General features: G+C 41.4%; 1 protein-coding gene across 1 annotated transcript in view; it reads right to left on the reverse strand.

Annotated features, from left to right (window-relative positions):
- Positions 1 to 27,395, reverse strand: part of GPR137B (G protein-coupled receptor 137B) — a 69,079-nt gene that overhangs the window by 5,888 nt on the left and 35,796 nt on the right. Inside the window, exons 3-5 of the mRNA XM_023216205.1 lie at positions 25,537 to 25,759; positions 24,296 to 24,445; positions 20,309 to 20,437 (exon numbers count right to left, since the gene is read on the reverse strand). Of these exons, the coding sequence (XP_023071973.1) occupies positions 20,309 to 20,437; positions 24,296 to 24,445; positions 25,537 to 25,759 (502 nt within the window). The remainder of the gene's footprint in view (positions 1 to 20,308; positions 20,438 to 24,295; positions 24,446 to 25,536; positions 25,760 to 27,395) is intronic.

Below are 27,395 nucleotides of genomic sequence, written 5' to 3' on the forward strand. Positions count from 1 at the left end.
CCAGGCACGGTGGCTCACACCTGTAATCCCAACCTTTTGGGAGGCTGAGGCGGGCAGGTGTTACGAGGTCAGGAGATCGAGACCATCCTGGCTAACACAGTGAAACCCCATGTCTACTAAAAATACAAAAAATTATCCAGGCAAGGTAGTGGGTGCCTGTAGTCCCAGCTACTCGGGAGGCTGAGGCAGGAGAATGGTGTGAACCCAGGAGGCAGAGCTTGCAGTGAGCCGAGATTACGCCATCGCACTCCAGCCTGGGTGACAGAGCAAGACTCTGTCTCAAAAAAAAAAAAAATAAAGAAAAACAGACACATAGACAAATGGAACAGAATAGAGAACCCAGAAACAAATCCACACACCTACAGTGAACTCATTTTCAACAAACTGCAAAGAACATACACTGGGGAAAAGACAGTGTCTTCAATAAATGGTGCTGGGAAAACTAGATATCCATATGCAGAAGAATGAAACTAGACCCCTATCTCTCACCAGATAAAAACATCAAATAAAATGGATTAAAGACTTAAAATTAAGACCTCAAACTATGAAACTACTACAAGAAAACATTGGGGAAAATCGCCAAGACATGGGTCTGGGCAAAAATTTCTTGAGAGTATCCCTATGGGCACTGCCATCATGGCAGAGGTTTGGGGCTAAAGAGCAGAGAATTTGTTTCCTGAAGAAGTGGAAGTGCAACAGGTAGGGAATGGATCCCAGATTTGCATCTGGATCTAGATTCTGTTCATCTATTCTATTTACATATAAATACTTTGAGGGGAAGATGGTGGATAGGAGACAGGGCTCACATGCAGCTCCCACTTGGACAGACAGAACAGCGTGTGGAGAGTCACACCATGGACTTTTGCTCCAGAAACCACCACAGGAGCATACCAGGAAAAGTGAAAGAATTCACAGACACTTGGAAAGAAGCGGCAGGTCACTGCAAATTCTGAGAGACAGGTGAAAAACTCTGGTGCTCTCTTGAAAGCGCCACCTCCTGGCTGGAGGCCAGCCAACTCAGGACATTACAACTCATGACAGATCCCCTGCTCCAAGGAAGGAAAAAACAACAGCTATTTCTACTGCCTCCAGCATCTTGGCTAAACAGTGCTCCCGAGTCTGTCCATGGTGGCAACTTCATTGCTAGCATAAAGCATTTAAGAAAGCCAGCACACTAAACATACTTACAACCAGGACTCTCACAGAGTCTACTTCAATCCCCTGCCACTTCCAGCAAAGCAGGTGCTGGTATCTACAGCTGGGAGACCTGAAGATGAATTGCATCACAGGACTCTTTGCAGACATTCCCCAGCACCAGTCCAAAGCCTGGTAGCCCTGCTGGGTGACTAGACCAAGAAGAGCAATAATAATCACTGCAGTCTGGCTCACAGGAAGCCCCATCACTAGGAGAAGGGGAAGCACCCCACCATCAAGGGACCACCCTGTGGGACAAAAGAATCTGACCAGCAGCTTTGAGTTCTAGATTTTTCCAGTGAAACAGTCTACCCAAATGAGAAGGAATCAGAAAAGCAGTTCTGGCAATATGACAAAACAAGGTTCTATAACACCCCTCAAAGCCCACTCTTAGCTCTCCAGCAATGGATCTAAACCAAGAAGAAATATCTGAATTGCCAGATATATAATTCAGAGGGTTGATTATTAACCTACTCAAGGAGATACCAGAGAAAGGTAAAAACCAACGTAAATCAATTTTTTAATACCGATATGGATGAAAATGTCTCCAGAGAAATAGATATAATAAAAAACAATCACAACTTGTGGAAATGAAAGACACACTTGGAGGATACAAAATTCACTGGAAAGTTTCAACAACAGAATCAAGTAGAAAAGAAAGGACTTCGGAACTTGAAGACAAGGCTTTTGAATTTACCCAGTCGACAAAGACAAAGAATTTACAAAATGAACAGATCCTCCCAAGAAATTTGTGATTATGTTACATGGCCAAACATAAGAATAATTGGTGTTCCTGAGGATGAAGAGAAATCTAAAAGTTCGGGAAACATATTTGAGGGAATAATCAAGGAAAACTTCCCTGGCCTCACTAGAGATCTAGACGTCCAAATATAAGAAGCTTAAAGAACACCTGGGAAAATAATTTCAAAAAGATAATCAGGCACAGTCATCAGGTTATCTAAAGGCAAAGGAAAGAATCTTAAGAGCTGTTTAACAGATTTCTCAGCAGAAACCCCACAAGCCAGAAGGGACTGGGGTCCTATCTTTAGCCTCTTCAAACAAAATAGTTGTCAGCCAAGAATTTTGTATCCAGCAAAACTAAGCTTCGTAAATGAAGGAAAAGATACAAAGTCTTTAGACAACAAAATGCTGAGAATTTGCCACTACCAAGCCAGCACTACAAGAAATGCTAAAACTAGTTCTAATTCTTGAAACAAAACCTCTAAATACACCAAAATAGAACCTCCTTAAGCATAAATCTCACCAGGCCTATAAAACAATGAAAAAGAAAAAAAGTATCAGGCAACAAGTGGCATGATGAATAAAACAGTCTCACATCTCAATACTAATGTTGAGTGTAAATGGCCTAAATGCTCTACTTAAAAGATACAAAATGGGAGAATAGATAAAAATCCACCAATCAACTATCTTCTGTCTTCAAGAGACTCAATTAATGCATAAGGACTCACATAAACTTAAGGTAAAGGGGTGGAAAAAGATACTCCACGCAAATGAAAACAAAAAGCAGGAGTAGCTATTCTTTTATCAGACAAAATAGACTTTAAAGCATCAACAGTTAAGACAAAGAGAGACATTATATATTAATAAAAGGATCAGTCCAACAGGAAAATATCACAATCCTAAATATATATGCACCTAATATGGGAGCCCCCCAATTTATAAAAATTATCATTAGACATTAAGAAATGAGATAGATTGCAACACAATAGTGGGGTACTTCAGTACTCTACTGACAGCACTAGACAAGCCATCAAGACAGAAAGTCAACAAAGAAACAATGGACTTAAATTATACCCTAGAACAAATGGACTTAACAGATACTTACAGAACATTCTACCCAACAACTGCAGAATATTCTTTTCATTGGCACATAGAACATTGTCCAACATAGACCATATGATGGGCCATGAAATGAATCTAAATAAATTTAAGAAAATTGAGATTATATCAAATACTCTCTCAGACCACAGTGGAATAAAATTGGAGATTAACTCCAAAAGGAACCCTCAAAACTATATAAATGCATGGAAATTAAATAATCTGCTCCTGAATGATCTTGGGGTCAACAATGAAATCAAGATGGAAATTAAATTCTTAGAACTGAATGATGATAATGACACAACTTACCAAAACCTCTGAGGCACAGCAAAAGTGGGGCTGAGAGGAAAGTTCACAGCATTAAATGCCTACATCAAAAAAGTCTGGAAGAGCACAAATAGAAAATCTAAGGTCACACCTCAAGGAATTAGAGAAACAAGAACAAACAAACCCAAACCCAGCAGAAGAAAAGAAATAACAAAGATCAGAGTAGAACTAAATGAAATTGAAACAAAAAGGCAATACAAAAGATAAATGAAACAAAAAGCTGATTCTTTTAAAAGATAAACAAAATCGATAGACCATCAGTGAGATTAGTCAAGAGAGACGATCCAAATAAGCTCAATTAGAAACAAAATGGGAGATATTACAACCAATACCACAGACATACAAAAGAGCATTCAAGGTTACTATGAACACCTTTACACAAACTAGAAAATCAAAATATACAACCCTCCTAGATAAATCAGGAAGAAACAGAAACTGAACAGACCAGCAACAACTAGCAAGATCAAAACAGCAATAAAAACATTTCCAACAACAAAAAAAGTCCAAGACCACGTGGATTCACAGCTAATTTCTATCAGATATTCAAAGAAGAATTGGTACCAATCTTACTGAAACTGTTCCAAAAGATAGTGAAAGAGGGAATCCTCCCTAAATCATTCTATGAAACCAGTATCATCCTAATAACGAAACCAGAAAAGGACATAACAAAACTACAGACCAATATCCCTGATGAACACAGATGTAAAAATCCTCAACAAAATGCTAATAGCTAACTGAATCCAACAGCATATTAAAAAGATAATCCACCATGAACAAGTGGGTTTCATACCAGGGATGCAGGGATGGTTTAACCTACGTTTGAGTCAATAAATGGGCTATATCACATAAACAGAATTAAAAACAAAAATCAAATGATTACCTCAATGGATGCAGAAAAAGCATTTGAAAAAATCCAGCTCTCTTTAGGACTAAAGTCCTCAGCAAAACTGGCATAGAAGGGACATACATCAAGGTAATAAAAGCCATCTATGACAAACCCACAGCCAACATTATTCTGAATCAGGAAAAGTTGAAAGCATTCCACCTGAGAAATGGAACAAGACAAGGATGACCTCTTTCATCACTTCTATTCAACATAGTACTAGAAGTCCTTAGCCAGAGCAATCAGACAACAGAAAGAGAGGACATCCAAACCAGTAAAAAGTAAGTCAAACTGTCACTGTTCACCAATGATATGATCGTATACCTAGAAAACCCTAAAGACTTATCCTAAAAGCTCCTAAAACGGATCACCAACAATGACCAAGGTGAGAATCAAATAAGGAACTCAACCCCTTTCACAACAGCTGCAACAACAAAATACTTAGGAATATACCTAACCAAGGAGGTGAAAGCTCTCTACAAGGAAAACTACAAAACACTGCTAAAATAAATCATAGATGACACAAACAAATGGAAACACATCCTCCATGCTCATAGATGAGTAGAATCAATATTGTGAAAGGGACCATACTGCCAAAAGCAATCTACAAATTCAATGCAATTCCCATCAAGATACCACCATCAGGCTGGATGCAGTGGCTCACACCTGTAATCCCAACACTTTGGGAGGCCAGGCAGGTAGATCACTTGAGGTCAGTAGTTCAAGACCAGCCTGGACAACATGGCAAAACCCTGTCTCTACTAAAAAATACAAAAGTTAGCCAGGTGTGGTAGTGCATACCTGTAATCACAGCTACTTTGGAGGCTGAGGCACAAGAATTACTTGAACCTGGGAGGCAGAGATTGCAGTGAGCCAGTATCACACCACTGCTCTCCAGCCTGGGTGACAGAGCAAGACTCTGTCTCAAAAAAACAAAAAGGTCATCATTCTTCACAGAAATAGAAAAAAATTCTAAAATTCATATGGAACCAAAAAAGACCCTGCATAGCCAAAGCAAAACTAAGCAAAAAGAACAAATCAATAGGTATCACATTACCCAGCTTCCAACTATACCACAAAGCAATAGTTACCAAAACAGCATGGTACTGGTATAAGAATAGGAAGTCAGGGCCAGGCTCAGTGGCTCATGCCTATAATCCCAGCACTTGGGGAGGCTGAGGTGGGTGGATCACTTGAGGTCAGGGGTTTAAGATCAGCCTGGTCAACACAGTGAAACCTCATCTCTACTAAAAATACAAAAATTAGCTGGGCATGGTGGCAGGTGCCTGTAATCCCAGCTACTCAGGAGGCTGAGGCAGGAGAATCACTTGAACCTGGGAGGTGGAGGTTGCAATGAGCTGGGATTACACCATGGCACTCCAGCCTAGATGACAGAGTGAGGCAGGTAGACCGATGGAAACGAATAGAGAACCCAGAAATAAAGCCAAATATTTACAGACAACTGATCTTCAACAACACAAATAAAAACAAAGTGGGGAAAGGACACCCTGTTCAACAAATGGTGCTGGGATAACTGGCAAGCCACAAGTAGAACAATGAAGCTGGATCCTCATCTCTCACTGTATACAAAAATCAACTCAAGATGGATCAAAGACTTAAATCTAAGGCCTGAAACCATAAAAATTCTAGAAGATAGAATCAGAAAAACTTCTAGACATTGTCTTAGGCAAAGAGATCATGACCAAGAATCCAAAAGCAAATACAACAAAAACAAAGATAAATACATGGGACCTAATTAAACAAAAAGTCTTCTGTACAGCAAAGGAAATAATCAGCACAGTAAACAGACAAGTCATAGAGTAGGAGAAAATATTCTCAGACTATGCATCCCCAAAATCTTCAAGGAACTCAAACATATCAGCAAGAAAAAAAAAAAAAAAAAAAAAAACTAATCCCATCCGAAAGTGGGCTAAGGACATGGATAGACAGTTCTCAAAAGAAGATACCCAAATGGCCAAGAAACATGAAAAAATCCTCAACATCACTAATTATCAGGGGGATGCAAACCAAAACCACAATGAGATGCCACCTGACTCCTGCAAGAATGACCATAATTCAAAAATAAAAAAATAACAGATGTTGGCATAGATGTAGTAAAAAAGAACACTTTTATACTGCTGGTGGGAATGTAAACTGGAAAACAGTATGGAGATTACTTAAAGAACTAAAAGTGGAACTACCATTTGATCCAGCAATCCCACTTACTGGGTATCTACCCAGAGGTAAAGGAGTCATTACATGAAAAAGACACTTGCGCAGGCATGTTTATAGCTGCACAATCCACAATCCCAAAAATACAAAAATATGGAACTAGCCTAAATGGCCATCAACCAACTAGTGGATAAAGAAAAAAGTATACACACACACACACACACACCATGGAATACTACTCAGCCATAAAAAGGAATGAAATAGCATCCACAGCAACCTGGATGGAGTTGAAGACCATTATTCTAAGTGAAATAACTCTCAGGAATGGAAAACCAAACATCGTATGTTCTCACTTATAAGCAGGAGCTGAGCTATGAAGACACAAAGGGATAAGAGCCATATAATGGACTTGGGGACCTGGGGGAAGGGTGGAAGGGGGCGAGGGATAAAAGACGACGCATTGGGTACAGTGTAGAATGCTAAGGTGCTGGGTGCACCAAAATCTCAGTAGTCACCACTAAACAACTTTTCCATGTGACTAAACACCACCTATTCCCCAAAAACCTTTGAAATTAAGATTAAAATGTAAAAAAAAGATAATTCTTGGCCATGCATAGTGGCTCATGCCTGTAATCCCAGCACTTTGGGAGGGTGAGGCAGGTGGATGACTTGAGGTCAGGAGTTCGAGACCAGCCTGGCCAACACGGTGAAACCCCATCTCTACTAAAAATACAAAAATTCTCTGGGTGTGGTAGCTCATGTCTATAGTCCCAGCTACTCGGGAGGCTGACACAGGAGAATCACTTGAACCCAGAAAGCGGAAATTGCAGTGAGCCAAGATCACGCTACTGTACTCTAGCCTGGGCAACAAAGCAAAGCTCCATCTCAAAAATAAATAAAAATAAAAATAAATGAATTCATGAGCAATACCCTACAAGCACAGGCAACCAAAGCAAAATGGAAAAATAGGATCGTATCAAGTTAAAAGCTTTTGCACAGTAAAAGAAACAACAAAGTCGAGACAACCTACAGAATGGGAGAAAATATTTGCAAACTATCCATCTAACAAGGGATTAATAACCAGAATATACAGGAAAAGGTGTAGTAATCAAAATAAAAAATGGGCAAAAGATTTGAACAGATATTTCTCAAAAGATGGCATACAAACGGCAAAAAACAGGCTTATGAAAAACTATCACTGATCATCAGAGAAATGCAAATCAAAACTACAGTGAGATATTACCACACCGCAGTTAAAATGGCTTATATCTAAAAGGCAGTAACAAATGCTGGCAAGGATGTGGAGAAAAGGGAACCCTTGAACACTGCTGGCAGGAATGTATATTAGTACAACCACTATGGAGAACAGTTTGGCAGTTCCTCAAAAAAACTAAACATTGAGCTACCACATGATCCAGCAATCCCACTGCTGCTGTCTACCCAAAAGAAGGGAAGTCAGTATATTGAAGAGATATCTGTGCTCCCATGTTTGCTGCAGCACTGTTCACAATAGCTAAGCTTTGGAAGCAACCTAAGTATTCATCAACAGATGAATGGATAAAGAAAATGTGGAATATATACAGAATGGAGTACTATTCAGCCATAAAAAAGAATGAAATCCAGTAATTTGGAACAACATGGATGAACTGGAGATGATTATGTTAAGTGAAATAAGCCAGACACAGAAAGACAAACATCACATGTTCTCACTTATTCGTGGGATCTAAAGTCAAACAATTGAACTCATGGACACAGAGAGAAGGATGGTTGCCAGAGGCTGGGAAGGGTAGTGGCATGGGGTAGAGAGGATGGTTAATGGGTTAAAAAAAAAAAATTTGAATGAATGAATAGGACTTACTGTTTGATAGCACTAACAACAGGGTGACTATAGTTGATAATAACTGTACATTTTAAAATAGTATGATTGGATTATTTGTAACACAAAGGATAAATGCTTGGGATGGAGACACCAGTCTCCATGATGTGATTATTTCACATTGCATGCCTGTATCAAAACATCTCATGTACTCCATAAATGTACACACACACCTATTATCTACCCACAAAATTTTTTTTAAAAGCTAGGTGATACCCAAATTAGCCAATAAAGTAGATAGTTCAATTTGGATATAAATCATGAAGGCATTCATGACAATGGTGAAATCATTTAGGGGGGATTTCTCATCCCATTTCCATTTCCTGCCTCTATAATCATTTCATCCTGTTTCTGCCCCCAAACTGAGTTTACTTCTCAAAAAATTTCCAATGACTGGTCTCAGGTACACCCTAGAGGTCGCTGCCAGTTTTCAAGATCACAGCTGCCCTAGGATGACTGTTGGGGTTTGAAAAGCCTTTTCTGCTGGCAGCTTCTAAAAAGTAAAGTTGTCTTTGTCAGGAAAGATTTTAAATAAACAAGATCAGAACTAGATTATATGGCACACCAAATCAGGCATATGTTTTGACATCCTTGTACTTATCATCAGTGATCCATTTAAAAGTTAATAGAACATGAACAGAGGTGGCCACAGGATGGCTATCTAAATGTGAATTCCTGCTTTGCTAAGATTAATGTAGCCAAACAAGGAGCAAAGTGGAACTAACACAAGGTGGATTGCCTTAAAATTTACTATTTCTAATAGTTTAAGAATACCTATGAGCCACGTGCAAAAGAATGAAGTTGGATCCTTATCTCACACCATATACAAAAAATAACTCAAAATGGATTAAAGACCAAATGTAAGAACAAAAACTACAAAACTCTTAGAAGAAAATATAGGGGTAAGTTTTCAGGGGCAAATACAGATGCTTCTCAAATTGTGATGAGGTTACATTCTGATAAACTCATTGTAAGTTGAAAACAAATAAAAAATATACACCATAGAGTATTGGTTTTTGACCCCTATGATCACATGGCTGACTGAGAGGTGTGCCTCGCTGCCCTATACATCTTGAGAGATTATCATAACCCATATTGTTAGCCCAGGAAAATATTTAAATATTCAAAATTTCAATTATAGTTTCTACTGAATATGTCCTGCTTTCACACCATCTGTAAAGTTGAAAAATTGTAAGTTGAACTGTTGTAAATCTGGGACCATCGGTATAGGATGTGGCAAAGGGTTCTTGGGTATGACACCAGAACACGAGCAACAAAAGATAAATACAGTGGACAAAATTAAAAGCTTTTGTGCTTCAAAGAATACCAATCAAGAAAGTGAAAAGAGGCCGGGCGCGGTGGCTCAAGCCTGTAATCCCAGCACTTAGGGAGGCCGAGACAGGCGGATCACGAGGTCAGGAGATCGAGACCATCCCGGCTAACACGGTGAAACCCCGTCTCTACTAAAAAATACAAAATAAAACTAGCCGAGCGAGGTGGCGGGCGCCTGTAGTCCCAGCTACTCGGGAGGCTGAGGCAGGAGAATGGCATAAACCCGGGAGGTGGAGCTTGCAGTGAGCTGAGATCCGGCCACTGCACTCCAGCCTGGGCGACACAGCGAGACTCCGTCTCAAAAAAAAAAAAAGAAAGTGAAAAGACAGCTACAGAATGAGAGAAAATATGTGCAAATCATATACCTGACAAGGGACTTAAGAGTATATTTAAAACATACAAAGAACTCTTACAACTCAATAATAAAAAGACAACCCAGTTTACAAATGGACAAAGGATGTGAATAGACATTTCTCCAAAGAAGATAAACAAATGACCACTAAGCACACAAAAAGATCCTTGACTAACTTAGTCAACAGAGAAATACACATCAGAAACCAAAAGGAGATATCATTTAATACCCATTAGGATATCTAGAATCAAAAAGTCAGATAACAAGTGCTAGGAGCGTGGAGGAATCAGAACCTTCATACACTGCTGGTGAGAATATAAAATGGTGCTGCCTTTGTGGAAAATAGTCTGGCACTTTTTCAGAAAGTGACACTCAGAAATACCAAATGACCCAGCAATTCCACTCCTAAGAATACACCCAAGAGAAATGAAAACGTATGTTCACACAGAAACTTGTACACAAATGTTTACAACAGCCTTATTCATCATAGCCAAATGGTGGAAATGACCCAAATGTCCACTCATATCCACAAGTGGTTTCCTTAAATGTGTCCTTTTTGTCATTTCAAGCTTCTTGATGTGGGTTGTCAAGAAGCTTGAAATTATAGTCCAGGCGCAGTGGCTCACACCTGTAATCCCAGCACTTTGGGAGGCCAAGGCAGGTGGATCTCCTGAGTTCAGGAGTTCAAGACCAGCCTGGCCAACATAATGAAACTCCATCTCTACTAAAAAATACAAAAATTAGCCAGGCGTGGTGGCGGGTGCCTATAATCCCAGCTATCTGGGAGTCTGAGGCAGGAGAATCACTTGAACCTGGGAGGCAGAGGTTGCAGTGAGCCGAGATCACCCCACTCTACTCCGGCCTGGGTGACAAGAGCCAGACTCTGTATCCAAAAAAGAAAAAAGAAAAACTTGAAATGATAAAAAGAAGGAGAACTTAAAATTCCTTAAAACCAGTGATGTCATACGGGAATAAAAACGTATCACATATTAGATGGCTGAATAGAAACAGCTCCAGTCTGCAGCTCCCAGCAAGATCGACGCAGAAGGTGGGTGATTTCTGCATCTCCAACTGAGGTATCTGGTTCTTCTCACTGGGACTGGTTGGACGGTGGGTGCAGCTCACAAACGGCGAGCCAAAGCAGGGTAGGGTGTTGCCTCAACCGGGAAGCGCAAGAGGTCGGGGTATTTCCCCCCTACCCAAGGGAAGCCGTGAGGGACTGCGCCTGAGGAACCGTGCACACTCCAGCCTGGATACTGTGCTTTTCCCATGGTCTTCACAACCCGCAGACCAGGAGATGCCCTCCGGTGCCTACCCCACCAGGGCCCTGGGTTTCAAGCACAAAACTGGGGCAGCCGTTTAGGCAGACACTGAACTAGTTGCAGGAGGTTTTTTTTGTTTTGTTTTTGTTTTTTCCCCCATACCCCAGTGGCACCTGGAACACCAGCGAGACAGAACCGTTCTCTCCCCTGGAAAGGGGGCTGAAGCCAGGGAGCCAAGTAGTCTTGCTCAGCAGGTCCCACGTCCATGGAGCCCAGCAAACTAAGATCCACTGGTTTGAAATTCTCGCTGCCAGCACAGCAGCAGTCTGAGGTTGACCTGGGACGCTCGAGCCTGGTATGGGGAGGGGTGTCCGCCATTACTGAGGCTTGAGTAGGCGGTTTTACCCTCACAGTATAAACAAAGTCTCTGGGAAGTTCGAACTGGGCGGAGCCCACAGCAGCTCAGCAAGGCCACTCTGGCCAGACTGCTAGATTTCTCCTCTCTGGGCAGGGCATCTCTGAAAAAAAGACAGCAGCCCCAGTCAGGGACTTATAGATAAAACCCCCATCTCCTGGGACAGAACACCTGGGGGAAGGGGCAGGTGTGGGCACAGCTTCAGCAGACTTAAATGTCCCTGTCTGATGGCCCTGAAGAGAGAAGGAGATCTCCCAGCACTGCTTTCAAGCTCTGCTAAGGGTAAGACTGCCTCCTGAAGTGGGTTGATGACCACTGTGTATCCTGACTGGGAGATACCTCCCAGTAGGGGCTGACAGACACCTCATACAGGAGAGCTCTGGCTGGCATCTGGCAGGTGCCCCCCTGGGACAAAGCTTCTCAGAGGAAAGAACAGGCAGCAATCTTTGCTGTTCTGCAGCCTCTGCTGGTGATACCCAGGCCAACAGGGTCTGGAGTGGACCTCCAGCAGACGTGCAGCAGAGGGACCTGACCGTTAGAAGGAAAACTAACATCAGAAAGGAAGACCATGTCCACTCAGAGACCCCATCCGAAGGTCACCAACATCAAAGACCAAAGGTAGATAAATCCACAAAGATGGGGAGAAATCAGCACAAAAGGGCTGAAAATTCCAAAAACCAGAATGCTGCTTCTCTTCCAAAGGATCACAACTCGCCAACAAGGGAACAAAACTGGACGGAGAATGAATATGATGAACGGACAGAAGTAGGCTTCAGAAGGTGGGTAATAACAAACTCCTCCGAGCTAAAGAAGCATGTTCTAACCCAATGCAAGGACGCAAAGAACCTTGAAAAAAGGTTAGATGAACTGCTAACTACAATAACGAGTTTAGAGAAGAATATAAATAACCCGATGGAGCTGAAAAACACAGCACAAGAACTTCATGAACCATACACAAGTATCAAGAGATGAATTGATCAAGTGGAAGAAAGGATATGAGACTGAAGATCAACTTAATGAAATAAAGTGAGAAGACAAGATTAGAGAAAAAAGAATAAAAAGGAATGAACAAAGTCTCTAAGAAATATGGAACTAATGTGAAAAGACCAAATCTACATTTGATTGATGTACCTGAACGTGATGTGGAGAATGGAACCAAGTTGGAAAACACTCTTCAGGATATTATCCAGGAGAACTTCCCCAACCTAGCAAGACAGGCCAATATTTAAATTCAGGATATACAGAGAACACCTCAAAGATACTCCTAGAGAAGAACAAACCCAAGATACATAATCATCAGAATCACCTAGGTTTAAACAAAGGAAAAAATGTTAAGGGCAGCCAGAGAGAAAGGTTGGGTTACCAACAAAGGGAAGCCTATCAGACGAACAGCAGATCTCTCTGCAGAAACCCTACAAGCCAGAAGAGAGTAGGGGCCAATATTCAACATTCTTAAAGAAAAGAATTTTCAACTCAGAATTTCATATCCAGCCAAACTAAGCTTCATAAGTAAAGGAGAAATAAAATCCATTACAGACAAGCAAATGCTGAGAGATTTTGTCACCACCAGGCCTGCCTTACAAGAGCTCCTGAAGGAAGCACTAAATATGGAAAGGAACAACCGGTACCAGCCACTGCAAAAACATACCAAATTGTAAAGACCATCAACACTATGAAGAAACTGCATCAGCAGGGCGCGGTGGCTCAAGCCTGTAATCCCAGCACTTTGGGAGGCCGAGACGGGCGGATCACGAGGTCAGGAGATCGAGACCATCCTGGCTAACACGATGAAACCCCGTCTCTACTAAAAAAATACAAAAAACTAGCCGGGCGAGGTGGCAGGCACCTGTAGTCCCAGCTACTCCGGAGGCTGAGGCAGGAGAATAGCATAAACCCGGGAGGCGGAGCTTGCAGTGAGCTGAGATCCGGCCACTGCACTCCAGCCTGGGTGACAGAGCGAGACTCTGTCTCAAAAAAAAAAAAGAAACTGCATCAACTAACGGGCAAAATAACCAGCTAGCATCATAATGTCAGGATCAAATTCACATATAACAATATTAACCTTAAATGTAAATGGACTAAACGCCCCAATTAAAAGACACTTAAAAGACACAAACTGGCACACTGGATAAAGAGTCAAGACCTATCAGTATGCTGTATTCAGGAGACCCATCTCACATGAAAAGACACATATAGGCTCAAACTAAAGGGATGGAGGAATACTTACCAAGCAAATGGAAAGCAAAAAAAAAAAAAAAAAGCAAGCAGGAATTTCAATCCTAATCTCTGATAAAATAGACTTTAAGCCAACAAAGATCAAAAGAGACAAGGCTGTTACATAATGGTAAAGGGATCAATGCAACAAGAAGAGCTAACTATCCTAAATATATATGCACCCAATACAGGAGCACCCAGATTCATAAAGCAAGTTCTTAGAGACCTACAAAGACACTTAGACTCCCACACAACAATAGTGGGAGACTTTAACACCCCACTGTCAATATTAGACAGATCAACGAGACAGAAAATTAAGGATATTCAGGACTTGAACTCAACTCTAGACCAAGTGGACCTAATAGATGTCTACAGAACTCTCTACCCCAAATTAACAGAATATACATTCTTCTCAGCACCTCATCTCATTTATTCTAAAGTTGACCACATAATTGGAAGTAAAACACTCCTCAGCAAATGCAAAAGGCTGGAAATCATAACAGTCTTTCAGACCACAGTGCAATCAAATTAGAACTCAGGATTAAGAAACTCACTCAAAACCGCACAACTACATGGAAACTGAACAACCTACTCCTGAATGACTACTGGGTAAATAACAAAATAAAGGCAGAAATAAAGATCTTCTTTGAAACCAGTGAGAAAAAGACACAATGTACCAGAATCTCTGGGACACACTTAAAGCAGTGTGTAGAGGGAAATTTATAGCACAAAATGCCCACAAAAGAAAGCAGGAAAGATCTAAATTTGACACCCTAACATCACAATTAAAAGAACTAGAGAAGCAAGAGCAAACACATTCAAAAGCTAGCAGAAGAAATAACTAAGATCAGAGCAGAGCTAAAGGAGATTGAGACATGAAAAACCCTTCCAGGAGCTGGGTTTTTTGAAAAGATCAACAAAATAGACTACTAGCCAGACTAATAAGGAAGAAAAGAGAGAAGAATCAAATAGACACAATAAAAAATGATATAGGGGATGTCAATACTGATATATCACTACTGATCCCACAGAAATACAAACTACCATCAAAGAATACTATAAACACATCTACGCAAATAAACTAGAAAATCGAGAAGAAATGGATAAATTCCTGGACACATATACCCTCCCAAGTCTAAACCAGGAAGAAGTCGAATCACTGAATAGACCAATAACAAGTTCTGAAATTGAGGCAGTAATTAATAACCTACCAACCAAAAAAAGTCCAGGACCAGAAAGATTCACAGCCGAATTCTACCAGAGATACAAAAAGGAGTTGGTACCATTCCTTCTGAAAGCATTCTAAATAACAGAAAAAGAGGGAATCCTCCCTAACTCATTTTAATGAGGCCAGCATCACCCTGATAACAAAACCTGGCAGAGACACACACAAAAAAAAAGAAAATTTCAGACCAATACCCCTGATGAACATCGATGTGAAAATCCTCAATAAAATACTGGCAAACATAATCTAGCAGCAAAAAGCTTATCCACCACGATCAAGTCAGCTTCATATCTGGGATGCAAGGTTGGTTCAACATATACAAATCAACAAACATAATCCATCACATAAACAGAACCAATGACAAAAGCCACATGATTAACTCAATAGATGCAGACCTTCATTCAGCAAAATTCAACACCCCTTCATGCTAAAAACTCCATAAACTAGGTATCGATGGAACATATCTTAAAATAATATCTATTTATGACAAACCCACAGCCAATATCATACTGAATGGGCAAAAACTGGAAGCATTCCCTTTGAAAACTGGCACAAGGATGCCCTCTCTTACCACTCCTATTCAACATAGTAGTAGAAGTTCTGGCCAGGGCAATCAGGCAAGAGAAAGAAATAAAGGGTATTCTAATAGGAAAAGAGGAAGTCAAATTGTCTCTGTTTGCAGATGACATGATCATATATTTAGAAAACCCCATTGTCTCAGCCCAAAATCTCCTTAAGCTGATAAGCAACTTCAGCAAAGTCTCAGGATACAAAATCAATGTGCAAAAATCACAAGCATTCCTACATACCGATAGCAGACAAACAGCCAAATCATGAATGAACTCCCATTCACAATTGCTACTAAAATAATAAAATACCTAGAAATACAACTTACAAGGGATGTGAAGGACCTCTTCAAGGAGAACTACAAACCACTGCTCAAGGAAATTGGAGGACACAAACAAATGGAAAAAACATTCCATGCTCCTGGATAGGAAGAATCAATGTCGTGAAAATGGCCATACTGCCCAAAGTAATTTATAGATTCAATGCTATTCCCATGAAGCTACCATTGACTTTCTTAACAGAATTGGAAAAAACTACTTTGAACTTCATATGGAACCAAAAAAGAGCCCGCATAGCCAAGACAATACTAAGCAAAAAGAACAAAGCTGGAGGCATCACACTACCTGACTTCAAACTATACTACAAGGCTACAGTAACCAAAATAGCATGGTACTGCTACCAAAACAGATATATAGAACAATGGAACAGAACAGAAGCCTCAGAAATAACACCACACATCTACAACCATCTGATCTTTGACAAACCTGACACAAGCAATGGGGAAAGGATTCCCTATTTAATAAATGGTGTTGGGAAAACTGGGTAGCCATATGCAAAAAACTGAAACTGAACCCCTTCCTTACACCTTATACAAAAATTAACTCAGGATAGTTTAAAGAGTTAAACGTAAGACCTAAAACCATAAAAATCCTAGAAGAAAACCTAGGCAATACTATTCAGGACATAGGCATGGGCAAAGACTTCATTCTAAAACACCAAAAGCAATGGCAACAAAAGCCAAAATTGACAAATGGGATCTAATTAAAGAGTTTCTGCACAGCAAAAGAAACTATTATTAGAGTGAACAGGCAGCCTACAGAATGGGAGAAAATTTTTGCAATCTACCCACCTGACAAAGGGCTAATATCCAGAATCTACAAAGAACTTAAATTTACAAGAAAAAAACAACCCTACCAAAAAGTGGGCAAAGGATATGAACAGACATTTCTCAAAAGAAAACATTTATGCAGCCAACAAACATGTGAAAAAATGCTCATCACTGGTCATTAGATAAATGCAAATCAAAACCACAATGAGATACCATCACACCAGTTAGAATGGCGATCCAACAGATACTGGAGAGGACATGGAGAAACAGGAACGCTTTTACACTGTTGGTGGGAGTGTAAATTAGTTCAACCATTGTGGAAGATAGTGTGGTGATTCCTTAAGGATCTAGAACTAGAAATACCATTTGACCCAGCAATCCCATTACTGGGTATATACACAAAGGAATCTAAATCATTCTACTATAAAGACACACATGCACATGCATGTTTATTGCAGCACTGTTCACAATAGCAAAGACTTGGAACCAACCCAAATGTCCATCAATAATAGACTGGACAAAGAACATATGGCACAGATACACCATGGAGTACTATGCAAGCATAAAAAGGGATGAGTTCATGTCCTTTGCAGGGACATGGATGAAGCTGGAAACCATCATTCTCAGCAAGTTAACACAAGAACAGAAAACTAAACACTGCGTGTTCTCACTAATAAGTGGGAATTGAACAATGAGAACACATGGACACAGGGAGGGGGAACATCACACACCAGGACCTGTCGTGGGGTGGAGAGCTAGGGGAGGGAGAGCATTAAGAGAAGTACCTAATGTGGGTGACGGGTTGATGGGTGCAGCAAACCACCACAGCACATGTATACCTATGTAACAAAACTACACATTCTGCACATGTACCCCAGAACTTAAAAGTATAAAAAAAAAAAAAAAAACCCAGTGATGTCCATCAATGGATGAATGAGTAAGCAAAATGTGGTGTATCCATACAATGAAATATTTATTTGGCAATAAAAAGGAATTAAGTACAAATATATGTTAGAACGTAGATGAATCCTGAAAAGCATTCTGCTAAGTGAAAGAAGCCAGTCACAAAAACCCACATGCTATATGATTCCATTCCTATGAAAGTCGAGACTAGGGAAATCTGTAGACACAAGAGATTATAGTGGCTTATGCCCAGAGGTAGGTCAGGTACAGAAAGGAAATGGGAAATGACAGATGATACCATGGGGTTTCCTTCTGAGATGATGAAAGTGTTCTAAAATTGGCTGTGGTGATGGCTGCACATATGTGAATATCCCCCAAACCACTGAATTATACGCATGAAATGGGTGAATTACATAAGTGAGTTACATCTCAATAAAGCTCTTTTTAAAAGAAAAAAAAAAGACAGCCAGGAATTTGAGACCAGCCTGGGCAACACGGCTCATGAAAGTAATCCCAGCTACATGCGAGACTGAAGCGAGAGAATCGCTTAAGCCCAGGAGGTCAAGGCTGAGGTGAGCTGTGACTGTGCCACTGTACTCCAGCCTGGGTGACAGAGCAAGACCCCGTCTCAAAAAAGAAAAGGACAAGGACAGAGATTCTCAAACTTTACAGTTCATTCAGACCACTTGGAGTGCTTATTAAAAATGTACATTCCCAGAACCCACCGCATAGATTCTGGTCTGGGTCTCCAACACGACCTAAGAATATTTACACGAAGCGCCCTGAGGGATTCTGATACGGATGGTAAAGAGCAGCACTTTAACTATCTCCTTACTAACTAGACTCTGAAGTTTGGCTCTAATGATGCCAAGTTTAGATACCTGTTTGCACCAAATGAATTATGGATAAAAATGTTAGATGACATTTTTAAACAATGCCCCACCTGGCCGGGCGCGGTGGCTTAAGCCTGTAATCCCAGCACTTTGGGAGGCCGAGACGGGCGGATCACGAGGTCAGGAGATCGAGACCATCCTGACTAACCCAGTGAAACCCCGTCTCTACTTAAAAAAATACAAAAAACTAGCCGGGCGAGGTGGCGGGCGCCTGTAGTCCCAGCTACTCGGGAGGCTGAGGCAGGAGAATGGCATAAACCCGGGAGGTGGAGCTTGCAGTGAGCTGAGATCCGGCCATTGTACTTCATCCCGGGCGACAGAGCGAGACTCCATCTCAAAAAAAAAAAAAAAAAGCCCCACGTGCAGTGTATTCCTTTAAAGTTGATGGGTATGAGTTAAGTTATAGATTTCCTCACAAAAGAATATTAGACTTTTTTCCTATGTAATTACAGAAGTTATAGATAGGACTATCAGGTCATATATATTAAGAATATAATTTCTTCTCAAAACCTTATGATGCCAGAGAAGGCTACAGCGTAGCACAGGGATTAAAACCATGGACTCAGATGGGCGCGGTGGCCTACGCCTGTAATCCCAGCACTTTGGGAGGCCGAGGCAGGTGGATCACCTGAGGTCGGGAGTTCAAGACCAGCGTGGCCAACATAGTAAAATCCTGTCTACTAAAAATAGAAAAATTAGCTGGGTATGGTAGCGGGCATCTGTAGTCCCAGCTACTTGGAAGCTGAGGCAGGAGAATCGCTTGAACCTGGGAGGCATAGGTTGCAGTGAGTCAAGATCATGCCACTACACTCCAGCTTGGGCAACAGCGAGACTTCATCTCAAAAAAAAAAAAAACACAACAAAACAAAACAAAACAAACAAACCAAAAATGCCACCATTGACTCTGGAACCAGACTGCTTGGTTTGAAGCCTGGCTATGTCTCTGGCTTCCAAAAACAGGATAAAACACAGGTCAGTCATCTGGGTATGAAATAAAAATTGTGAATTATTGTTGGACGTTACTCATCTATGCCTTCCTCACCACCTGCTCTTTGCTCACATTGCCCCAAATCCACTCACTGTATTTTTTCTATGGGTTTCATAGATCAGTAAGTCAAAAAGCTACCACTAGTTTGTGTGGTTGGAATAATTTACAGAACAAGGCTCCCAGGTGGTTTCTCACGCTACTTGGTTTTGCGTTTTCTGTCCTGTCCCCATAAAGACATTTATGTAAAGTTGGTTGAAGAGAAATGTGACCAAACTAGGGGAGCAGCTTTAGAAGTCCTTGCAGTAATGTTTCTTATTGCCCTATCCTCCCATTCCCTAGTCACCATCCGGCATACTATTTCCTATGAGTATTGTCTATTTCCTATTTCTATTTCTCTATTCTCTATTTTCCTTTGCTATTAGAAAAGCTTCTATATTTGGTGTGTAGCAAGTCCAAGTCTCAAATACTAGTGAGGCAATGTTGCATTAAAAAAATAGTTAATCACTTTCCCCAGGCCTTAAGATGCAACTTATAATACTTTCATTTCTTTTGTAAAATAAAACTAAGCTGAAAAACATTTTCCCTCAAAAAATAAGGGAAATGAATGTCTCAATAAAATAGTCAAGGAAACTTTTCATACCACCACAGAGTGGAAGAGGCCCTCTTCTCTAGTGAAAAGTGAAGACAAAGTTCTAATAGCAGGTTTCATGACCACAATCAGGAGATATTTTCTTACAAATATAAAATGGTTTACTTACAAGGTCCTTTGTAGGATTTCTAACTCGGAAGAAATAAACTACTAAGGTGGTAGGTAAGAGTTCCCAAACAAATAGCACCACTCCAAATAATACGTATCCAGCATCTCCCAGCTGATTCTTCAAATCTGCCTGTTAGAAAGAGAGAGGGAGAGTCATTAGACCAAGGCAAGAGGAAATCAATTTGATTCCTTCTAACATGAACAGAGAATAATTCTAATACTATAGTACAATTCATTCCCCTATATTTTAGAATGTACTATAGAATATACTATGTTAATATTTCTATTTAAAGTATTAAAATATAGTATAGTACATTCTCCTAAAATATGCACATTGAAACCAGATAATAGTAATGGTCTAGATCTCACACAGGGATTATTTAAACCATATGGGATGAATGATTATCTTCTTCAAAATATTCAGACAGAAACTTCTAACCTATGATGTTTTAATACTTCATGCCCCCAAAACTCTTAAGTCCAAATTCACACTCTCACTTAAATCTAAGCTGATTTTCTTCAACAATTGAATAGTGAGAAGGTTATGCTGCCTCCTCCTAAATTCTTGAGAGCAGCATATAACTATCATCCCTTAGTCTCATCCCTAGGATAAAGAGGTCAACTCTCAAACTTTTCTGCACATAAACCATATCCTGTTGTTTACCCTTTAAAACCTACTGTAGGCTAGCTTGTCTAGAAAAACAATCCTCAGAGCCTAAGGTGTTTGGTGTGCGGCTCAGTGAGATGGCCAGAGAGCCTGGTGGAGCAGTGTTCTCTCTTCAGAACAGACAGAAGGTTCGTGAGGAAAGTGCATGGTTGGGTTTGGGCAACCATATCAGAAAGGCCATTGTTTCAAAGAAAGAATGTACCTTAAAAGGCCCAAAACACCTATACTTAACCGTTTTGCCTTCTCTGTAACATCATACTTAAAGCATGGTGACCAAAACTACTCAGGCTACTTTCAGAAACATCCCTCTCCTACTTCCTCTACATCACATCTCAATCATGTGTTCTTTTTTGATTCTGCACAAATAAGGCATACAACTGTGGTCATTTGTTTTGCTTGCTCCTAGATTATTTTGGTGGCAACACACATCTAGATAACCATAAATATCCCATAAAAATAGAAGAATTTTAAAGATTGTCATATTTTAAATCTATTGCCATTATAAATTTTATATATATATATATATATATATTGTTTGTTTGTTTGTTTTGAGACAGGGTCTTGCTCCATCACCCAGGCTAGAGTGCAGTGGTGTGATCACAGCTCACCACAGCCTTCAGCTCCTGGGCTCAAGTGATCCTCCCAAGCAGCTAGGACTACAGGTGTGCACCAACATGCCTGGCTAATTTTTTAATTTTAATTTTTTATTTTTTGTAGAGATGAGGTCTCAAACTTCTGGCCTCAAGTGATCCTCCCAAATGCCAGGATTACAGACTACTGTACCCACCCATAAATTTTGTTGCTTTTAAGTGAAAGCAAAATGAGGAAAGTACAGAAATAAAGAATGGCTACTCCTCCATATAAAGAATTTATAGGCAGAGCACCCATGCATTCTTAATTGAAAGAAAAACTGAAGTAATTTTGTTAAAACCAAATCTTTGTTGTTTAATGGATACAGAGTTTCAGTTTAGGAAGATGAGAAAATTCTAGAGATGGATGGTGATGATGGCTGCACAACACTAAATGTACTTAATGCCAGTGAACTGTATACTTAAAAATGGTTAAAATCGGGCCAGGCAATGGCGGCTCATGCCTGTAATCCCAGCACTTTGGGAGGCCGAGGTGGGCGGATCACGAGGTCAGGAGTTCAAGACCAGCCTGGCCAATACAGTGAAAGCCCATCTCCACTAAAAATACAAAAAAATTAGCCAGGCGTGGTGGCACTCGCCTGTATTCCCAGCTACTCAGGAGGCTGAGGCAGAAGAATCATTTGAACCCGGGAGGTGGAGGCTGCAGTGAGCTGAGATTGTGCCGCTGCACTCCAGCCTGGTGACAGAGAGAGACTCCATCTCAAAAAAAAAAAAAAAAAAAAAAAAAAAAAGGTTAAAATAGCAAATATTAAAATGTTATGTATATTTTACTACAATACAAAATCAAATCCTTTGTGTATTATGCTTGTCTCTAATTAATCATTGTTTAAAGTTTAGATTTTCATACACTTGATTTCCTCAAAATAGTGCACACCCTTAGCAGTGCCTTGCCCAGCTTTCTGCCATTCTGTGTTTGTCGTATTGGTTTGGGTTCAGAGATGTGGTTTTAATCCTTTCTAATTATAACACAATTTTACCTTGTCCTCACAGGTGTAGCTTATTATGATCATTTTATTCTTTCTTCCACTATCTAAATGCAGCTGAGGGTTTGAGCACTGTTGAGATGTTAGAAGCACATTTATAGATGGTTAGGTATTCAATACTTTTCCAGGAAAAGCTAAGGAACCTTTGCAAATCAATCTAATACATTTATAATAGGGAAGTTACATTTCTTTACTGTTAATGGCTAATCTGTGTGTCTCTTTTCCTTAGTGGACCATAAAGCTCCCAAAGGGCAGGGAATGAGTCTGTCTGGTTTTGTATCCCTGGCATTTTTCTCAGTGCCCAAGATAATAAGAAAAAAAAAAATGCTGTTTGTCAAATGAGTGAATGGTGGTTCATTCTCATTGTTGTTTTGAGCTTTTGTGAGCGTGGATGGCAGATGACATTTCACTACCTTTGTTCATTTGCTTTATGACTCGTAACTTATACATGTATAGAATGCATTTTTAGAAAGAGTATCATACTGCAGCAACTAGTGCCATGAGCTTTTTTAAAACTTTAATATCCTCAGTCACTTTTGTCTAGATTTTCTCAAATGCCGTGTACATACTCTATTAAAAATCATTCTCTCCCTGAGGAGGATGATGACAAAAAAACATTCTCATAACTTCACAGTCCTATGTATTTTCTGAAATCTGCATACAATTTGCTTAATCTTTGCAAATGTCACCCTTTAATAATACCATCTTACATTTATATGGAAGCATGTTAAAAAAAAAAAAAATTAAGTACTGGCTGGCGCGGTGGCTTACGCCTGTAATCCCAGCACTTTGGGAGACCGAGGCGGGTGGATCACCTGAGGTCAGGAGTTCGAGACCAGCCTGGCCAACATGGTGAAACCCCATCTCTACTAAAAACACAAAAATTAGCTGGGCGTGGTGGCGGGCGCCTGTAATCCCAGCTACTTGGGAGGCTGAGGCAGGAGAATCGCTTGAACCTGGGAGGCAGAGGTTGCAGTGAGCTGAGGTCGCACCATTGCACTCCAGCCTGGGCAACAAGAGCAAAACTCGGTCTCAAAAAAAACAAAACAAAAACAAAAACAAAAATTAAGTACGGCTTAACATGAGCCCTAAGAGGTAGAATGGAGTGAAAAGCATGTGTGTACACATGTATGTGGATACATACACACATATATGTAATCTCCTGCTTTTCTCAAAAGACATGTGAAAGGGAAAGAAGCAGGTGCTGTGATCCCATCTGACAGATGAGTTCAGATGCCACACAGGGAAGTGACCTCTCAAGGTCACTCAGTCATTCACCAGCAGAAACAAGGAGCCTGCACTTCTCTGCCATGTGAACCACTGAAATGCAAATACAGTCGGCCCTCCATATCGGCGGGTTCCACATCTGCAGACTCAACCAACCACGGATCAAAAATATTTGAAAATAACAAATACTAATAACAATTAAAAATAGACATTTTCAAACAATGTAGTAAAACAACTGTTTACATAGCATTTGTGTTGTATTTGGTATTGTAAGTCATCTAGAGACTAAAGCATACAGAAGGATGTGTGTAGGCTGCATGCAGATACTACACCATTTTATATCAGGGACTTGAGCATTGAGATTTTGGTATTTTCTGGAGTCCTGGAACCAGTGCCTCGAGGATACCAAGGGTCAACTGTGGTCCCTGGTCAGGTGACACCTCCTAAGTGCCCCCACTGACCTGGTCTGATACATTGTACCAGTCGTAATCAAAGGAATGGACGCTCTTGTTCTGAGAAAATGACAGGATGAACAGGTTGTAGCAGGCCCGAGAGGTGTAAAGCAGTATTACGGTGACACCGATGGCAGTCACTTGACACACGGAGGAGCCCTGGAAAAGAGGGAGCAGGAGGTATGGGCCACTCCAGGTCCAAGACACCAGCCCCTTCCCCAGCCCCTGCCTGGTATCAGTCTGGTACCAGCCCTTTGGGATCTCGGGGCACTGTGGTCTCGTTGGGTCTTCCATCAGAGTCCTTTTCACACTCCTTCTTCCTACAATTTCAAGTATCTTCATAAGGACCCTGGGACTTGGTTTGGAGATGCCTTTAACAGGGTTAAAATATGCACCATTTTCTCGAGGCCTAGAGTGTACGAGCAAGAAAGTCAGATGGCTTCTTTGCTAAATCTCTAATGGCTGCTGCTCAGCTCCAAGAGGATCTTCTTGGCTTCTACACGCAGCAGGTGAGCCCGGGCCAGGGCCTCTGGCTCAAGGAGGCAAGTAAACAATCTCAGAGGGACAATGGCTGGGGCAGAGCTCAGGACAGCTCTGTCCAGAGTCTTGGAGGCTGGGAATACAGGAGCCCTCATGTGACTTTGGGCTTGGAATTCTGTGGACATCAGTGATTTGTGCCCCATGTTATGAAGCTATCAATTTCCAAAGACAGTTAAAAGACCCCTGGCTCAAAACAGATAGTTAACATGACCAAAAAACTAAAACCAACTTTTGAGTACTGTTATTAGACAGTCAGTCATTAACTAAATCTGAGATACTTTTTCTTTTGCCAGTAGTGCTTTGTTAGCTTGTGTGCCACAGGGGTGAGCTCACGAGGTCAGGAGATCAAGACCATCTGGGCTAACACGGTGAAACCCCGTCTCTACTAAAAATACAAAAAATTAGCCAGCGTGGTGGCAGGTGCCTGTAGTCCCAGCTACTCGGGAGGCTGAGGCAGGAGAATGGTGTGAACCCAGTAGGCGGAGCTTGCAGTGAGCCAAGACCACACCACAGCACTCCAGCCTGGCCAACAGAGTGAGACTCTATCTCAAAAAAAAAAAGCCTTGAGTAGCCCCTGTGTGGGACACAATAAAACAGAGAAAGTCAAGGCAAAATCAAGTCTAAAATTCATCAAAATGCACTTTTGCAAACCAGGAAACTATTTTTAGAACACATTTCATGGGAGGGATCTTGACCACATTTCCACCTACCTTGGACTCCAAGTAAATGTTGGCTAAGGACATCTTAGAGATTTTGTAGAGACAGATGGAGAGAGAGACGGCACACAGCACGAACAGCGTGTCATTAATGGCCACTCGCACGGAGACAATAACCTTCCTCTCCCAATTTCCCGTCTTTACCAGCACAGCACAGGTTAAATTCACCAACAGGAAAACAAGGCTGATGAAGAGGGAGGCCAGGTAGAGGGGCAACCTGGAAAGCATGAGAGAAACTTGTCAACTGCACATCTCAGGTCGATCTAGAAGGAAACTGTGATGTGTTTTGGTGAACTGCTAGAAGCAGACACAGGTTACATTTAAGAGCTTGGACGGCCGGGTGCGGTGGCTCCCGCCTGTAATCCCAGCACTTTGGGAGGCCGAGGCAGGCGGATCACGAGGTCAGGAGATCAAGACCATCCTGGCTAACACGGTGAAACCCTGTCTCTACTAAAAATATAAAAAAATAGCTGGGCGAGGTGGCGGGCGCCTCTAGTCCCAGCTACTTGGGAGGCTGAGGCAGGAGAACAGCGTGAACCCGGGAGGCGGAGCTTTGCAGTGAGCCGAGATCGCCTCACTGCACTCCAGCCTGGGGGACAGAACAAGACTCCATCTCAAAAAAAAAAAAAGAGCTTGGACTTTGGCAGTAGACGTTCCCAGATTCAAATTACAAACTGACCCCAAATTGTGGCTCTGGATGGTCCTTTACCTCTCTGAACCCCACTTCCCCTATCTGTGGGATGTTGTGAGGACTGAGAGCTCACACACGTTGGCTGGCGTGGACACTCACGGAGCGCTCCCTACTCACAGCGAAGAGTGGAGAGCACGGCTGGAGACGGGGTTTTACAGGCATTCTGACAACTCCACATTGTCAGAATTAGGCCAAATGCAACCTCTCTGAGCCCTGGTTCCATCGCTTGAAAATAAGACTACATAATACCTACCTTATTTATAGGTCTTTCGTGGGGATTAGATGAGATCATGAATTTGTATAACGCATTTTACCCCCAAAAGTCATTATTGACACGGAGTCCAGAGAGCACTCGCTAATGTGATTAAAAATCTGCCACAGGCCGGGCGCGGTGGCTCACGCCTGTAATCCCAGTACTTTGGGAGGCCGAGGTGGGCGGATTGCTTGAGGTCAGGAGTTCAAGACCAGCCTGGCCAACATGGTGAAACCCCATCTCTACTAAAAATGCAAAAATTAGCTGGGCGTGGTGGCACGCACTTGTAATCCCAGCTACTCAGGAGGCTAAGGCAGGAGAATCACTTGAACCGGGAGGTGGAGCTTGCAGTGAGCCGATATCGCGTCACTGCACTCTAGCCTGAGTGACACAGTGAGACTCAATCTCAAAAAAAAAAAAAAAAAAAAAACACGCCACAGAAACACAAAACTCGACTTCGTTGGCCATTTTTAACCTGTAGTTTCTCAGAGCTACACATTTCCTAAGTGACCTGTGTAAAATCTATGGGAAAACCCAAACATGGAAACTGGGATTCTAGTCCCAGATCTAGACATGCCACTGATGATGAGGGAGGGGGTAGGGAGAGGGAGGGGGTAGGGAGAGGGAGGGGGTACGGAGAGGGAGGGGGTAGGGAGAGGCGGGGGTAGAAGAGAAAGAGGCAGACAGAGAAAAAGAGACAGAGAGGAGCAGGGGGTATGGGCCAGAGACCTTGGTTCCAGCCCACCCAGGTCCATGCCCAGCTGCAGTTTTATTTCCTGCCTTCAGATTCCAGTGTGACATAACAACCCCCACTTACTCAGGCTAATCTGAATGGCATTTTATGTCTTGTAATTAATAATGTACTACCCACTGGCAAAATCTCTCACATGACTTTCAGAACCCAGTTCT

This window comes from Piliocolobus tephrosceles, chromosome 1, assembly GCF_002776525.5.
Source record: "Piliocolobus tephrosceles isolate RC106 chromosome 1, ASM277652v3, whole genome shotgun sequence".
Classification (NCBI taxonomy): domain Eukaryota; kingdom Metazoa; phylum Chordata; class Mammalia; order Primates; family Cercopithecidae; genus Piliocolobus; species Piliocolobus tephrosceles.